Consider the following 18,458-nt stretch of genomic DNA (forward strand, 5'->3'; position numbering starts at 1 on the left):
TTTAAATGTTTGCATTGTGAAGAAGTGTTCATATTAGAAATTGTTGGAAAGAACATTTAAAAATGCATAGAAGTAAGAATAACGACGTAAATATCATTAGGGTTACGGTTTAATAATATTAATATATTAAAATAGCAAATTGCGCATATACATAAAAGATGTGTAAAGCTGTGCCTAATTAATACCTATATAGAATGGTAAATTGAAAATCCTAAACATTAGCAATTCAAAGGTTAATGGTTACATTCAGAAAAGTGCAATATGTTTTTACCATCTTTAGAATCCTGCACAGTTTCCTAGTCATAGCAAGCACAATTTTTAACACATTTATCTCATGAATGGTTGAATAAAATAATGGCATGTGATTTTATTACATTATGAGTTCAATGAAATCGAAGTAGGTACACTATCGGACAAAAGTAGAGAAACTTCTAAAAATTCTTTGATTTACGGAAACCATGTATTTAAATTAAATATTTACTACAAATATTGTAGTTCTCAACAACTGCGTTTTTTTACCGCATTTTACATGCCTCTTATCAGTTGTTTATTTACAATAAAAGAATTCAAATATTTTCGGATGGACATAAGTAGAGAAACCTAAATATCAATCGTCCAAATTTAGTATTTAGTTCGCTTTACGTGAGTTCTGTTGATAGTTTTGCATAGTTTTTTTAATCAACATGCCTCGCGGAAGATATTTGTCTGAAGACCTTCGTAGAAAAATAGTTGATGCACACAAGAGTGGTATACGACAAGTAGACATTAGTAAAACGCTTAATTTGCATAAGTCCGTTGTTAGCAAGACAATTTCTAATTTTAAAACACGAAATTCAACAAAAAGCATTAAAAAAAGTGGCCGCCCAAGAAAAACAACCAAACACATGGAAATGATGATAAAAAGAATTGCCCAGTCTGATCCTCACAAATCAGCAAATAAAATTTTAAGTGAATTACCTGGTGTTAATGTTAGTTCTAAGACCATACAAAGACGACTGAGGGAAGGAGGATTATTTAGTATAAGAGCCGCTAAAAAGCCGTTTATTAGCAAGAAGAATCAGAAGGCCCGACTCAACTTTGCACAAAAATATTTGCATTGGACAACCAACGACTGGAAAAAAGTTCTTTTTACTGATGAAAGTAAGTTCAATTTGTTTGGGTCCGATGGAATCTCATGGGTACATCGACCACAAGGCAAAAGATTCGATCCAAGATATACACAGCCTACGGTAAAGCATGGTGGTGGCTCCTGCATGGTATGGGGTTGCTTCTCTGGGTTCGGTACAGGACCATTACACATCATTGAGGGTATCATGGATCGATTTGTGTATTTAGACATCCTACAAAATGTAATGCTACCCTTTGCTGAGGATAATTTACCTTTGACTTGGATATTCCTACAAGATAACGACCCCAAACATAAATCAAAGGTTGTCAAAGATTGGTTTTTATCGGAAAATATTAGGGTTATGGACTTTCCTGCGCAAAGTCCCAATCTTAACCCGATTGAAAACCTCTGGGAGGAACTAGACCGGCGTGTAAGGCAACATCAGATCAGTAATAAAAATGATCTTATAAAAGTTTTACAAGATTCCTGGAATTCTATTGGAGAGGAAACCATTATGAAACTGTTGCAATCCATGCCAAATCGATGCCGCGAGGTGATTGCCAATAAGGGATACTCTACTTACTATTAATTTTTCTAAGATAGAAATAAGAAATAACTTGTACTTTTGGAATAAAATTTAGTTTCTCTACTTTTGTCTCATAAATATTTTGTTTAATTAAATTAAATCTTAGAATTTTCTTCTACAATTTATTTTACTTTATACAAATTAAGTCTTAACAATTATTGTTGATTTTCATTATGTGTAGAACTGCATTAGTGTTGAAGTATTCAAATAAAACGCAAATTTAAAAAGTTTCTCTACTTTTGTCCGATAGTGTACCTTTATCAATTCTTAACTCATTTTAGGGGTCTATTTAATATTAGTGCAATCAAAAGTAAACGTTTTTTGAAAAAAATTTAAAGAGGAGAGGTATTGTATAATATTTTTATTTTTTAAAGGAAAAAAATGCGGAAAAATTAAGTGAAAACGAAAAAAAGTAATAAATAAAGTTAATATTCCTGGTACGCGGCTCAAAAGACACTAACCCAACCGATGGGAGGCTCCAACCCACGGTCGATATCCGTTTTGAGATCCAACTCTAAAATCAAGTCTCACTCCAACCCAGGCGCGCCGCGCCCCCTTACCCCAAACCCGTTAGAATGAACAAAACATTTTTGCGCATTAATATTATAATAAAAAATTAAAATTCCTCATTTTTTCTTTTTGGAATTGACTTAAATTAGGTTATTCTCATCATATTAATTAATTTTGTAATGTAATTCCGATTGCACTAATGTTAAATGTCACCCATTTTAGTATATAAGGAAGGACAACTATTTAACATTAATAACCAAAACTGAAAAATCCATATAAATTAGGTATAGGTACTAAAATAGGTACATAATGACCTATTACTGTACCCTGTACGTAGCGATATAACCTTTAAAAAAATAATTAATAAAAGAATTCTCCATTTAACACAAAACTATTTTATTTTTAACCAACTACCACCTTAAAAAATATCTCTCAGAGCTGCCGGCGCGGCGCGCAACATATGCAGTCGGTATTTTAATATGAATAGCGGCAACGTAGCACCACACATCTGACTGCAGAGGCACAGTGATTTCCAGGCGGCAGACGCTAGTACAGTTTTGTTTAAACATGTTTTAGTCTGAAGCATCATGTGGACCAACGCACAGCGCGCATTCGCCGTGGAAGTGTATCTCCGCGAAAATCGGTCAGTTATAGTGCGCAACGAGCGTTCCGGATAAGGTTCCAAATTCCGCGAAATGAAGGAGTCCCGGAGCGAAAATCAATTGTGTTGTGGGTCAAGAACTTCAGAGAAACTGGATCTGTTATCAAAAAAGGAGGTGGACGGCCACGGACAGCTCGGACACCCGAAAACATCGAGACTGTGAGATAGTGTTGTAAAAATCGGGATTAATTCAATATCCGGACAGTATTGATTCGGATGAATTGAAAATTCGTTTTTTTCATCCGGATTAATTTATCCGCTCGATGTCTCGCCCGTTCGGCAAATTATGCCATGTTTCGGCCTTCGGGCTTGATGCTCGACCGTCCGATAAACGTTTTTTATAGCTGTTTTTCGAATATGAAGTATGCATTATGCAACCCATTAGACATTTCGTTTTTACGGATTTCTACTTGATGTTAAAACTAAAATAGCTAATTTTGTATGTAATAAATCAAGTGTATTTTAAACGATGCAAAATATCAATACAAAAATGCTTTGTTTACAAAAAAACTTCTGAAGGTCAGGCGACCCTTAAAAAGTTTGGGCGTTCTCGTATTGTCTCTTATGTTTCTAAATGAGTACAATAAGGATAGATAAAGCAATATTTACACAAGGCCCCGCGACGATATTGCCGATTGCCGGGTTATTTGTCCGGACGATTTAATTCGGATTCTCTTAGCCGGTGGAACGTGGAACTTCGTGAGCCTCGTACAAGCTTTTATTTCATTGTCGGTCGAACGGGCGGCGTGTATCCGGACGATTTAGATATCCGGATTGATTCGGAATAATTTGATATTCGGATTGAACGGACGATTCATCCAGACTCTTCGCATCACTACTGTGAGACGCTCATTTTTACGGTCACCTAGACCACCGTCTATAGATTACAACAAGTCAGACCACTTCCTATGCCGCCCGTGTTAAAGCAAAATTGACCTTCTTTTGAATCCCGCTGTTTGCTGCGTACGAGCGTTTACCAGGGTTTATCGTAAATATCGATGAAAGCAAATTCTGAGGCGCGCTGATTATTTTTATACGAGGAGTATTCATAAGAAGTATTTTAAGTCATAAAATAAGAACTTTTTTTATGGGACTGGAATAGAATGTGTTTATATGACAGTGTTTCTTAATTATTAACGTTTTTACACATTTTTTATATTAGCTTCACTTCTTTGCCTTTATGTAGCAATGTTTGTATGTATGTATATAACAAATCTAAGAATTCTATTTAAACTATAACTTCTACTTGTCAGATTGTTTTCAAATTTTGTAGGTGCTTGGCTTTCGATAACAAGGACAGTTTTTAAAATGTTTTTGAGTTTCCCTTTTCTAAAATTGGTGTATCTAGAAGTTTTGATCAGTTCAATGAATTTGAACTTTTAAATAAATTGGAAGCGTTTAATATGGCGGATTCAAAATGGCTGCCTTTTAAGTCAAATATAATATATAAAAAGTGAATTTGAAAAAAACCTTATTTGTTGAATTGTTTAAATTTGCTACATTTTTAGGAGTCTTATCAAAAAATACAAGTTTTTACTTAATATTTGTTGAAATTTTAGAGATGAATATTCAAAAAATAAATCTAAAGTCTAAATAAATAAACAATTAAAAAACACATTTAAACGCACTAAAAAATATAAAATAATTTAAATACGGTATGGGTTATTTTAATTTTTGAATTAGGTCGTTTTAAAAATACAAAAGCGCAAAAGAATAACAAACAATTATCATAATAAGCGCTAAATAAGTAGTTTTGTAAATTATATACTTTGTATTCATTTGTGGATATAGTAAATATATATAAAATATGTTAAAATATCAAAATTTACCGGGTCTTAAACGCCGACATTGGTGGCCGACAAAAAGAAGTGGGGTATGTTGGTTTGGGATAATAGGTTGTAAAATCGGCTAAAACTATTCCAGTAACATTAGGGGGAGAAAATAAATAATAAACTATTTTTTAAGATTGTAATGCTTTTATGTAAAACACAAAATACAGAACAAAATATTTAACATATAGGGATGAAATACATACTACTTTATTACTGGGTAATTATATTTATACAAGTAGTAAGTAACCAAATTATTGTATAAAACGCTACAAGCAAAAACTCTCTCGCGAAACGGATGCACACAAGTTAACGTACTTGCGAAAACTAAACCTGGGTTCTACCCAGCCGATGCAAGGCGAGGTGAGGAACGGGGGGTGGGGCAATCGATTTCAGGGCCGCTCGAGTGGTTTGACTTGTTGTAATCTATAGACGGTGCCTAGACGTTCTGCACGGAGACACGCAGCTGCCTTTCGTTGATCTGACCGCACTGTGCGAAGAATTCTTCACAAGGATCTTCGTTTTCATCCATATAAGATGGTTCTGGCACAGGAATTATCAGAACGTGATTGGAACAATCGACGTGCTGCATGTGAAATTATGCTTCAAAATTTACCTCAGGGCGCAGTTTTTTTTAGTGACGAGGCACATTTTTACTTGTTTGGCTGGGTAAACAAGCAAAACTTTCGGTATTGGGCCGCTGATAATCCGAGAGGGATACACGAGAAGCCTCTACATAGTGAAAAAGTGACAGTTGGTACCAGACACAGGTGCGCCGTGTCTGAAATGGGGATAATCGGCCCTTACTTCTTTGAAGAAGAAAATCACGCTGTTACTGTCAATTCGGAACGCTGTATAGCGATGAATCACAATTTTTTCGCCCCAGCCTTTGCAGGACTCAATGTGCAAGATGCCTGGTTTCAGCAAGATGGGGCAACAGCTCACACATCTCGAGCTTCAATGCAAGTATTGAGAGACATGTTCCCCGGACGTTTGCTCTCCCTGAGAGGCGATATTTCTTGGCCTGCACGCTCGCCCGACCTAACGCCCTGCGACTTCTTTCTGTGGGGTTACCTAAAAGCTGAAGTCTTCAAACATCGTCCAACGGACTATTAGACAACTAAAGGATGCAATCCGCCTGGAAATTCGCAGAATACCCCAAGAAATGCTTGCAAGAGTTATGCGAAACTTCAGAAGTCGCTTGCACCAGTGCTTCGATAATGGTGGACGGCACTTGCCAGATATTCTCTTCAAAACCTGTTTTAGTTGTACTTTTAAAATAAAAAAATAAAATCTTTGTATTTCAAATAAAATTTCTTTTATTACGCCTTAAAAACAGGGAGATAATTATGCCGCACCCTGTATTAGTAAGACGAGACATAACGTTATAATGTGGCATTCTGAATCTGTGACTCAGTCAATAAATGAGGCCTCAAACTCTCGACGATACTAAAAAAACCTAGATACATGTACGTTAGCTAAAGAACTCGGGCTTTTGAAGTAAAAAAATGCTTAAAAGATGTAGCATTCGAATTGCGTCCCACAATTAAAGATGTCCAAGATGCTCGTTGTCATAGTAGTGATGATGATAGTGAGTGTGAAGTTTGTTGGCAGTTCGTACGAGCGAAAAACTTCACTAATTTACAACCTCTCTACTCTACTAAACTCGATCACTTAAGACTGCTAGAAATATACACCGTATTTATTTAGAACAATTTATGTCCGCTCCAAATATTCCGGACTTTACTTCACTGAACTGACTTCCATCGTCGATGCGGCTTCTTATATACTCGGCAGAACATTGTTCCGGAAGATTCTCGTTCACATTTCACGCAGTCTCGCAGAGATGTCGTTCGGTGTGCTCGCTTGTGTCATTCCGTGGCACCAGCGGCGTTACCAATATCGTTACAATATGAAAACGAAAACAAACTTCAATACTCAAAAAATTAAAACTTGTTTTCTACCTTTGGAATGAGACTACTTTTTATTGTAATGCGTCAGATGATATAAAGTTAACTACGGTGAAAACAAGTCCTTTCCTCTTCTACAGAATTTTATTTGAAGTAAAATACTTGAATCAACATTAACAAATACACCACCTCGAATAAATTTACGTTATCCATGCGAGTTGGAAATGTGTCTGTCATCTGTTCGTCCTTGTTTTTTTCTAGTGGAAGCTTTTTTCATTCACGGAGTGGCTGATGGAGTTTTTCACTGGTTTCGTTTATCACTGGCAAGTCCATACCATTTTTTGTTAGAAAATGTTCAATCGCCACAGTCTCATATCGATACGAAATGTAGCAAATTTTCGTTTAAATGCACCTCTTAAGAAATGACGGTTAACGCTGTGTTATGGGCTGAGCTATCGTAAGATTACGATTCGTGATGTCGTTTACTGTCCATGTTCATGTATACATCGAATTTTTAATTATTCGATAATTAATTACTGTCTCGGTCAACATTTAAACTGGCCAATTTTCCGTTTAACATAAGACTACATAAGAATCGACTAATTTTTAACAATTCATATTAGTACGCGATGTAACCAAAATTTTGCTGCCGCCTCCCGGATTATAACTCTAACTAAACAACTACAACAGGAATATACAGGTTGGCGAATAGAAGACTACACATAGACATTATAAATGGAAACATTGCTTCTCGTTTACTTTCTATCTGTTGAGAAGCGGCGCGGCGGATTCCGATCGTCTGATTGGTTTTTTTGGGCATGGCACAATCAGCAGATCTAATTTTGCTGTTTGATTGCACCGTTGAGTCCTAAAGCGCTTTTTAATTTTTTTTTAATGTTTATCATTATGGCTGTTTATACCCCTCCTGAAAAAGTTCAATTGATTAAATGGTCTTATGGGGGCAATTCAGCAGTACAATGCAGGGATTTATTCTCGGTAAGTTTTCAAAATAAACCGATTCATTGTGCTAAAACTATTATTGTAAATGTCGTGTCAAATTTTGGGACGTCTTTTTGCCTCCAACAATGTAGAAATTGTCACAGCTGAAGAACCAGTTATTGAAAGAGTCCAGGAAATAGAGCGGCGGGACTAAATGGTTTGTAGTGCTTTAATTTTGGATTCAACACGATCGAGCAGAAGTGTTGGAGAGGAACTGGGTATTCACCAAAAAACTGTGACGGGTATTTGGAAAAAACATGGATACAAATAGTTTATAAATTCCAAAACCGAGCAGGTGTTTCCTAAAGACTAGTGGCACAGAATGGCATTTTGTGAAAGCATGATGGAAAAGGCAAATGAAAATGAAAATTTCTTAGAAAATATTTTGTTTTCAGATGAATCCTCTTTTCCATTATTCTTTACTGGTTTCAGGAAATCGAGCACAGAAGTGTTTAGTTCCGTACTCAGTACCCTCAAAAGTTGAGTGTTTGGGACGGGATTTTGGGCGACCATATTATTGGGCCATTTTTCGTTGATGGTACCTTGAACGCCCAGAAATACATGGAGTTGCTACGAAATCAAGTTCTTCCTGCCATTTAACTCCTTCCGGATATAGACCTGAGATCAGTATATTTTCAACAAAATAGCTGTCCTGCACAAAATTCAGTTAGAGTAAAAGAATTTTTATTAGTGGGATTGGCAAAATTAAATGGACTCCAAGAAGCCTGAAAACAAGTCTTTTAAAAGCCTGAATACACAGCCCAACATAAATAAATTCCACTCAAGCAGCGGGATTCACAAGTATTTAGTCTACAGATATGCATTATAATTCGATTTGTATAAATTTGATGCTCTTTTATACAAGAACATCTGTAACTATAAACCACTTTCTGCTTTGTGACATAATATGTTCATCTTGTGTCACAATACTGTACCACAATTATTTGTTACAGTCGCTGAACAATTGACGAGGGTTAAAGGTATGGACTTTTTTTGTTCTAAACATTCTTTAGAAGACATTTCCATTGGCATTGTTCCAGTGGTATATCAAAAGGTGTATTATTGAGCGTGTTTCGGTGAAGGAGAAGTTGCCAATTTTACGTGGAAGCGACAACGCCGCCATAATTCCATGCTCCAGGTGGCCAAACAGTATGAAATTTTGAAAAAAAATAGAAAATTCCTGTCCAGGTGCGCCGCCTATCCAACACCACTCGCCCAAAAGCCTTTCCCATAAGAGTCCCCGTTTTTTGTCCGAAAAAAGCCACGAAATCATTTCATGACGAATAAACCATGTTATTTATGACATATAAACAAGGAAGAACAACCCTATTTTACCCCTCCGAAAAAACACTCAAAACAAATAAAACTTACCGGCTCATGGTGAACGGACTTCGGCTCCTCGAGTGCCGTCTCCGGGGACTCCTGCTGCCCGCCCTGCGCCGCCTCCCGGGACTCCTCGGGGGCGGCGACCTGCTGAAACTTCTGCTACGGCTGCGGCTCCAGCTGCGTCGCGCGGCCGCCAAACGCGCCTGTTGTCGCGCACGTTTCTCGTCCTTTTCTCTTAGAATGCGGTTGAAGGCCGCCAGGGGGTCATCGATGACCCTTTAAGAAAAATTTAGTTTAAATTTCATTTTATTAATAAAGTACGATTAAGATCTTTCACTAAAAAGCCAACGGACCGTTCAGTCCTCTGTCCGACCAATTTCAATAAATAAATCATAAAAATAGTTCGCATCTTAGACGAGATAAAGAGGTGTTTACGGACCAAGCGCAGTAGTGTTACGCAAAACGATAGGACGCCATTATTGTGGTGGCAAAATTGGATTTGGCTCCATCGCCTTTGTTTAAAATATACACATAAAATACAGTAAGTAATACAGAAATAATCTTATCATTCGAAAAAGGACAAATAAGGAAAGCATCGCGATTATAAAAAAACCGATGCACAGATACATGCAACACCACAAAGATGTCGATATATCTGCGGCATGCTACCCGTTAAAAGTATAAATCTACTATTTTCAGCAATATAAAAGTGTCTAATACAAAAATATTATACTTACATAAATTAAAACCTAAGTCTACATAAAACCTAAACCTAGATTTACAATAAAACAAAATAAAATAAAATCCTTAAAACTTTTATGTATGAACACACGGAGTAATCAGTTCTCTTAAATTATTTCACTTAAAAAGCTAAAAGAAACCGTAGATGCACGCAATTTGTATTGTATTAATTAGAAATCTATAATAGATTTATTCAAAGCAATAACCTGTGATACACATATCAATTCAATCACATCCACATTCAATTAAAAAATAATGGAGGGATTCAATTTTTATTTTTTATAAACCAATTATTTGTACTTATAATGATGTAACAAGAAATACAAAAAAAATATATATATAAATCACAAGATATTTGCTTGTTTGGTCAATAAGCTATATTTAACACTCTTTATAAATGTAAATGTTTATGTTTTTATTTCGTCCGCTAGTTCATTCCATAACTTAATAGCTACGTAACTGAATCCGCAGTTTTATGTTGCGGAATTAAGAAATTATTTATATGCCTTGTATCATGGTTATGTCGACTACAGTAAAATAACTGACGCAAATAAGATGGCTGACCAGTTTTTAAAACTCTATGCACAAAACTGAGCGAATGACATTTTCGCCTGTTAGTCATTGATAAAATGGAAAGCCTATTCAAGTGAGGCGTAATGTATGTTATATTAAAAGAAAAACGTAAACAGGAGTTCTGTAATTTTTGAATTGAATTTGCCGTTTCCGCTGTTAGTGCTCTTCCGTAAACACTACCTCCATAATCCATAATAGACAAGACCAAACTGTTACAGAGAAAATATTTTGTCTTTGACGGTATAGGGTCAATTGTCCAGTTATTGACCAGTTAAGGAAAACTTTGAGAAATAGATATTTAATGTATTTTCGCTTTACCATTTTATATTAGGATTCATGCTAAGTATAAAAAAAATCGGTCTTGCTTTATAAAGTAAAAAAAAAAGAAAATAATAGATTGAAAAGACCCACAATTTCTAGTAATTGACCAATACTAATACTTAATCACTATATTTTCCAGTAATTGACCATTCTTTTATTGAACAAATTCATACGCCAAACGGCACTTGTAATAAAACACAAGACAAATTTCGAAGATTTTTATTAAAGGTTTGGTTTTAAACAGAAATAGGTTTAGAAAACTTATATTTAATTCTATCCCTGGTACCGATTAGTTCTGGGGTTTCCAATACACCTACTATGTGAGACGTATCAATAGCACATCATTTTTAATAACAGAAAAAATAGTCTTACAATCCCCGGTTGGTCTTAAGGCCTGAACCTCTATTTCTTCTTTAATAAAAAAGTTCTGTATTATACAAACATAAATATATGTTTTCTTCTTTCCAGGAAAAACAGCAATAATAAATTCTCCTTTTCTTCTTAGGTCATTGAAGCCTTCTGGCAAATCCTCATTACTTGAACTCGAAGAACTCCATTCTTCATTTTCACTTTCTAAATCTGAGATCTTTTTAATTTTTTTTTGTTTTGGTGGTGCTTTTACTGCTTTTTCTAATTATTCTTCTTTTTTTCCTTTTCTTATAAGTGCTCTTTGTGTCTTTGCTTCCTCCTTTTCTTCATGAAATGAAATGCATTTTTTTGACGTCGCAGCATATGGCAACCTTTCTCTATATTTTGTTTTAGCCATGGACTCATTTTTTTCAGGCCATAAAATATAATCTAAAAATGCCGAACTAATATTTCGTGAATCGACATCAATAGTACCGCGTAAATATGAACCTAAAACAGGACATTGAGGTTTTACCAGAGACGTTTTTAGGAACGAAGTTATTAGGTGTTGAAGAACTAGGCTGAGAAGGAGAGAAATAACAGGATGACTCCTTATATCCATCAGAATTGATTTTATTGAGAGTTCTATTTTGAGAATGTGATGTACTTGGTGTTACACTAGTTGAATGTGGTGAAGAATCTCTTTGATGTTGATGTAAATTTGGTAGTTTCATTGGAGTTTTTTGTTGAATTTCAACTATTTTAGCAAAGGTAGAGTATTTTGGTCACCGTTTATGTTTTCTTAGATTTCGGCATTTTTACAACGCAATCTCAGTTTTTTCCAAACTTAAAATAACTCCTTAGCAGATTCTTCACCTCTCCACTTTCCTGTGGCAGCTAAAGCTTCCCTAAATTGATTAGTTCTTTTAGGTAACATTGTTGATGCTAAGGATAATAAATGCGGCACGTCGAATTCAGAAGCTTTACTAGCTTTATCAGGTTCTTCATTTGAATCCATTATTTTCGGACGTCGTGATTCATCGTTCATGCATTTTGCACAATCAATTGCATCAGCATTAAATGGGAACAGCCCACATTTTCTAAACCCATTTTTGATTGTTTCTGCGGAGATGTCAGCCACTGCAACATTCAGCAAAGCTGGAAAGACTGCCTTTGTAAATGGACTGTTATAGTTTTTTCGTTTCCAGTTAAGAACAGTATTTCTCCAATTATTTTTTAAAGGCCTAAATAAGGAGACATCTGCCGGCTGTAAAATGTAGGTGCATTAAGGTATAAAGCAAATAACAAAATACCATAAGCCTTACAGAATTTGGAAAGGTTATAAGTAAAGTGCGATTTGTGACCATCAACTAGATAGAGTACTGGTAATTTAACCCCCATTTCTTTTGGTTTTGGTAACAAATTGTGAAACGTGACCGTCCAATTATCAAGTCTGGTGGTGTGCTGCGACAAACTTCGGCCGGTATCCTTTCATAAGGAAGAACCAACATTAAGGTTACCATAAAGGTTACCATCTGCTGATATAGTAAAAAGGACTGTTATTTGTTCCTTCTTAGAACCCGATTTTATTTGATAAAAATTTTTCATTCATTCCTCTAGGTCCAAGCACTAGTCCGGACTTGGGATTTGACTCGAAACCGGATTCGTCGCAATTAGGGACTTTTCTTGGATGTTCAAATATATCCAGGCAATTTTCTGTTTCTAGGTACTCTTTTATTTCATTGTGCCACTTTCTAATGCTTTGCTCGGTGACAGCTGCCCTGGCAAGATTAATAGATTCAGCATGTCGTTGACTCAGTTGAGGGTGACGTTTAAGACAAAGCTGGAACCATTTATCGCCTGGAACACCATCCTTAAATGGAGTTTCGCGCCCATCCGCGCGGACAATATCGGCAACTGTTTGACAAAGAGCATTTTTATTTAACGGAATTCCTTTTTTTTTGCATTGCTTATAACCCATTTAACAATTTTTTCTTCATCACTGGTTAACCCATTTATGCCTACCGTCCTTTTAAAAGGATTTCAAAAAGAAACCTGTATTTTTATGATTCAGCTGACGGTTTGAAGATCTCGCCAGTGTCACATTATATATATTTGTGGTTATGTTTCACACTTCTTGATCAATCCAGGAGCGTTCAATTAAACGAGTCCTTTTAAAAGGACAGTAGGATTATATACTACTATGTGGTTTTTTACAGGTACTGGAAAAAGCCACTACTTATGGCAGAAATCTTAGAGCAATTGGAGAATGACTCTACGTCGGACATTCCTACAGGCATTACAATTTTTCCACCCGAAAATGCCAACGAAAACTGCAATACCGATGAATATTCTGGGGCTTAAGACGATGTAGTACCAAATAATTTACCCGGAAAGGTGAAGACGACTGGGACAGTGATGACGATCTACCACTGTCCACTTTTGTTGAAAGGCGACCTAAACACATAAAGACGTTTGACTATACTGTCAATAAAGATTTAGAGTCTACGTTTATGCAATGGCAATCAGTTCAAACTGCACAAAGCAATCGTTCCCCTGGAAATATTTTCAAGCTGTTCTTTGATGAGAACTTGGTAGGAGAAATTGTCAATTTTACCAATATTTATGCACAGCAAAAAAACCGCCCCGGTAACGTTACTGCAGACGAGATGTACTGCTTCATAGGGGTGTTACTTGTCAGTGGATATACAACTGTTCCAAGGCGACATATGTATTGGCAAAATTGCAACGATACCCAGAGTAAACTTATATTAGCCGCTATTTCCAGAGATAGATTTCAATTCATAATGAGTAATCTTCATTGCAGTGATAATACTTCCCTTGATAAAAAAGACAAGTACTCTAAACTGCGTCCTCTTTTCAAGAGCCTAAATAAAAAGATTTTTGATTATGCCCCAGTTGAAGAGAATCACAGCCTTGATACCGTATTTTGGGAGACATAGCGGTAAGCAATTTATTCGAGGCAAGCCTATAAGGTGGGGGTATAAATTTTGGGTAGGTACCCTACGCCTTGGATACATTGTTTATTTTGATCCCTACCAAGGTGCGTCGACAACAATTCCGGACAAATATAAACACCTGGGTTTGGGAGCGTCAGTTGTTCTCCAATATGCAGATGTTTTACAGAAAATGCCTTACCAGCCCTTTCACATATTTTTTGACAACTTTTTCACATCTTTGTCACTTCTAAAGGAGCTAAACTTGAGGAACATCAAGGCAACTGGTACTATACGTGAAAATCGGATCCCACAATCTCCATTTAGCAATGCAGCAGTTCTGAAGAAAAAGACACGAGGTACATTTGAATGACAACAGCGTTGTTACTTTAGCCACCAATGCATGTTCAGTTTTGCCAGTAAATAAGGTCAAACGATTTTCACAGGCTGAAAAAAAGCATGTTTATATAGATCAGCCTCAGTTGATCAAGGCATACAACGAAAATATGGGAGGTGTAGACCGTAGTGACCAAAACATAAGCCAATATAGAGTTTCAGTACGAGGTAAAAAGTGGTATTTTCCGTTATTTTCCCACTGTGTAGACACGGCCTCACAAAACTCGTGGCAACTCCATAGGAATAATGGTGGTACTCTTGACCAACTTCAGTTTAGAAGGGACCTAGGGACACAGCTGCTCGAAACGGACAGGAAAACAACTAAGAGAGGACCTTCGAAATTGCCAAAAACTGCATTCCAATTCTCACGTTACGATAGACTAGATCATTTAGTTACATATCACGAGAGTCAGCGGAAATGTGCTGTGTGCCACAAAAGAGCAAATTTTGTGTGCCAAAAATGTGAAGTTGGTCTTCACCCAAAAAACTGTTTTGTGGACTATCATACAAATTAGTTTTTAAGTTTAAGTTTTAAGGATTTTGGTAAGAATTTTGTAAGATATATAAACATATTTTTAAGTCTTTACTTATTTTTCTAATAGTACCCCTTTATCTTACCGTCCTTTTAAAAGGACCGCCGTTTTTTCCAAAACTGGAAATTGAAAAAAAAATCATGATTTTTTCTCGACTTATGGGTCCTTCTATTGACCGTTTTTAAGAAAAAAATATACAAATTCGGAAAAATATAGTTTTAGGATCAAATGGGTTAAACATGGTTGTGGACCCATTTTTCTTGTACCAGAAATATTGTTATTCTTAATTTTATTTATAATTGTGGAATGGCGCACATTATATTTTCTTCCCGCCTCACGTACACCACATATTTTTAGTTTTACATCAGATATAGCTTTAGTTAGGTCTTCCTCGCTATATTTGAAAAAGACCTTTTTTGATTTGGCAGCCATGTTCTAAAAAAAAAAAAATATATATGTTGGCATTTTCTATCAAGTGATATGAATCACTATTTGTTGACCACTATAAAAAAGTGGTTAAATCCTGGAAATCATCAACAAAAAGACTGAATGTTTTTAATAGCAATGTATTTCTTTAAAAATCTTTAATTTTTTTAAATAGAGAAGCAATGAATTTCCTTATTTTACGTAAAATTCCAGTTTTTGACAACTTGGTCAACAACTGGTGTATTTTTAAAAAGCAGTAGTTGACCAGTCTTTTTTTCTATATTTAATAATAATAAAAATAAAACTATACACATAGAGCTAATGATGGCGAAGATATGAAGAGATTTTAAGGTCAGTGTCTACTTATCTTGCTTCTTATTTAAGTCAGTAAATCCACACGCGCGAAACACCCTTACTTTGTAAAATTATAAACACACTAGAAACTAGTCACTGCTAGAAAATTGCGGCTGGCAATAAGAGTTGTATGATTGACCGTCTGTACAATCCTTAACCGCCTCAGTGGCGCCAGCGGCCTGTTTGTAGTTTTATTAAATGGACAAAATATCAATTTCATGCAACTCGTAAAAACCTTCAGACTTTCCGCAGCCAGATCAGCATTTTTTTTGTGGTATCAGCCTTTTTTCGAACAACCAAATTGGCTCGTGTGTGAAAATTATTATAATTCGTATTAAGATTATCGGGAGTAGCGCACTCATTTCATCGTCATCGTTTTACCGTTTAAAACCTTTTACTTTATTTTTAACTTTTCCATTTTATTTGTAATCAAGTAGTTAGTTGCGTTTTTTAATATATCCAGTATTTTTTAAAACAATTCTTGCCGGAGTTTGCTTTAATAAAAAGAAGCTATAGCGCACACCGTCCTATTAGCCCAATCAAAATGGATAAAAAGAACGGCGTTTTCTTATTTTAGGCGGTAAATTATAAAAATGGTCAAGCACTGGCTTCTGGTCAATTACTGGCAATTAACCCTGTATTTCTTAATGCTCCAGAGTTTCCTCAAACGCATATAGGCACTACCTAGTTTCGCTTCACATGTGCATTAAAAGATAGTCCAGAATCCAGATAAATACCTACATTTTTAACTTCCTTCACTATTGGAAGGCGTGTATCATTTATTTTAGGAACAAAATTCTCGGACACCCTCTTAAATTTTAGTTTGGTACCACCAAAACATATTACGAACGATTTAGAAGGGTTAAGTTTTAAATTGTGATTTTTGGTAAAATTGTTAATATGATTCAAGTCAGTATTAAAACAGCTTTGTGCAGTTTGCATCTGACTTTCAGGGAATGATATATACAGGGTGTCCCAAAAAAGAGTGTCAAGCGAGCGCCCAGAGATAGAGCAACCCTAGGGGAATCCGAATCACCCCCATGGATATGATCCGATTTTTTTTAGTTTAGGAGTTATTACATTTTTTGTGATTTTTTAGTATTATTCGACTTTTATGCTTATTTCTGCTATATTCATAGTAAATAGGTAAGGCGAATGCCTGATTTTCATTTTATTATTTAGATAAAAGTTGACTCTGACAAGAACAAAGATAATTTGATCCAGAAATTAAAATATTGCTTACAAAAATAAATAAATTGTGACATAAAAAACAAAAGTAAAAAAAGTTCAACAAAGTTAAAGGCGTTTTAAAAATTACAGCTTTTTTTTTAAAACATAATTATTTAAGAAACCTTATCGGTCTATCAGCTTTTCACTATAAAAAATTCATTGGGCTACCCTTATCGCATCTTATCTAAATAACAGTTAAAAGGAAAACAAAAAAAGATTTACTAATAAATGAAATAAAGCAAAAAGTGTTTTAATCAACTTATCTTTAATTATTACATAAAGTTTTCAAAATGACGACCTTGTTATTCAATAAAAATACGGCATCGGCGAAAAAAATTATCTTATTTTTTAAGTGTAATGAGTTTGGTTGTTTGTGTAAGTTAGAAAAACCAATAAAAATAATAAAAAGTAGCATTTAGGCTTTTATTGGGCCCTTAAATGAAATAAGATGTATATGTGAGAAATAGCAAATAGAACCAGTGCAATTTCAATTAAATCTTGCACAGTAGCAATATCTAATTAGACTTACTATAAGCCATAAATGTAAAAATTTTAAATTTTTGTTTCAAAAATAAACATACTACAAAAAACTAAATAAAAAAGTCACCTACGACTATGACAATAACGAAATAAAATGATCAATAAATTTGAACCATGTCTTGCCATTACAGGCAAAATCAGATTTCCTAAATTTCAATGACTGTGCGAACTTGGTTATAAGTCTGTGTATAAAGCAATCGAAATAATTTGCTTTATATTTGACAATTCTATGATGACAAGACCGCATTTTCAACCCTCGTCAATCATTTCAATCTCCCAATACGGTTATTTATATTACATTAAACACAACTCGCAACAGGGTTGCATACTTGGTACACACAAGCCTAACGTCACGTTACTTCTTAAGGACTGACGGGGGTTCAAAGTAGGGACTCTACATAAAATTGATTGAAAACAAATATTTTAGAAAAAATGCTTTGTTCCTAAAATTTCTTACCCTGGCGGAGTCCTTTCTCTGCCCCGTCGACCGTAATCCCGCGGCGGCCTACCAGCATATCCAGGTCCGTAGGCACCCGGTGGACCCGCCATTGGATCAAATACGGTCCTGGGAGGGACGGCATAAGGCCTAAAAAAAGTAAAACAAAGTAAAAAAGTCCCTCCGTATGTTACGCCACTGATAATTTTTTAAAAAAATCACTTTATCAGCAAATGACAATTCACTACAATAACCTCCACGCGAAATTTAATTTAAATTGAGCTGGTAGTTTAAAAGTTATGATAAATAAACAAATCATTATTCTCAACTTTAACACACTGTATCTTTGTTATTGAACATTTCTGAGAAACATTTTATAATGAGAGTCTAATTCTTCTTGAATTCTCTATCACGTATAAAAATGAATGACGTTTGAACTGTATAAAATATAACAACGTCAAAAAAACGGGCAAACAGGCGCAAAAAACTTACCCGGGAGGCATAAAGGGCGGCGGCTGACCCCCGGGCGGCGGCATTCTGAAATTGGGGGGCGGAGCTCCCACGTGGAACGGGGGCGGCTGACCGGGCGGGAAACCGCCGGGCGGCATCCCCACTGGCGGACCCTGAATTAAAATTTAAAAAAAAATTTAAATACAATAATATGTTAATCTTTT

The 18,458-nt window shown here is 35.5% G+C and overlaps 1 protein-coding gene across 3 annotated transcripts in view; it reads right to left on the minus strand.

Annotated features, from left to right (window-relative positions):
- LOC126746998 (E3 ubiquitin-protein ligase RBBP6-like) overlaps positions 1–18,458 on the minus strand; it is a 141,474-nt gene that overhangs the window by 76,643 nt on the left and 46,373 nt on the right. For all 3 annotated transcript variants that reach the window (XM_050455465.1, XM_050455466.1, XM_050455464.1), the window contains exons 9-11: positions 18,277–18,407; positions 17,806–17,934; positions 8,975–9,205 (exon numbers count right to left, since the gene is read on the minus strand). In XM_050455465.1, the coding sequence (XP_050311422.1) occupies positions 8,975–9,205; positions 17,806–17,934; positions 18,277–18,407 (491 nt within the window). The remainder of the gene's footprint in view (positions 1–8,974; positions 9,206–17,805; positions 17,935–18,276; positions 18,408–18,458) is intronic.

Source organism: Anthonomus grandis, chromosome 18, assembly GCF_022605725.1.
Source record: "Anthonomus grandis grandis chromosome 18, icAntGran1.3, whole genome shotgun sequence".
Classification (NCBI taxonomy): Eukaryota; Metazoa; Arthropoda; class Insecta; order Coleoptera; family Curculionidae; genus Anthonomus; species Anthonomus grandis.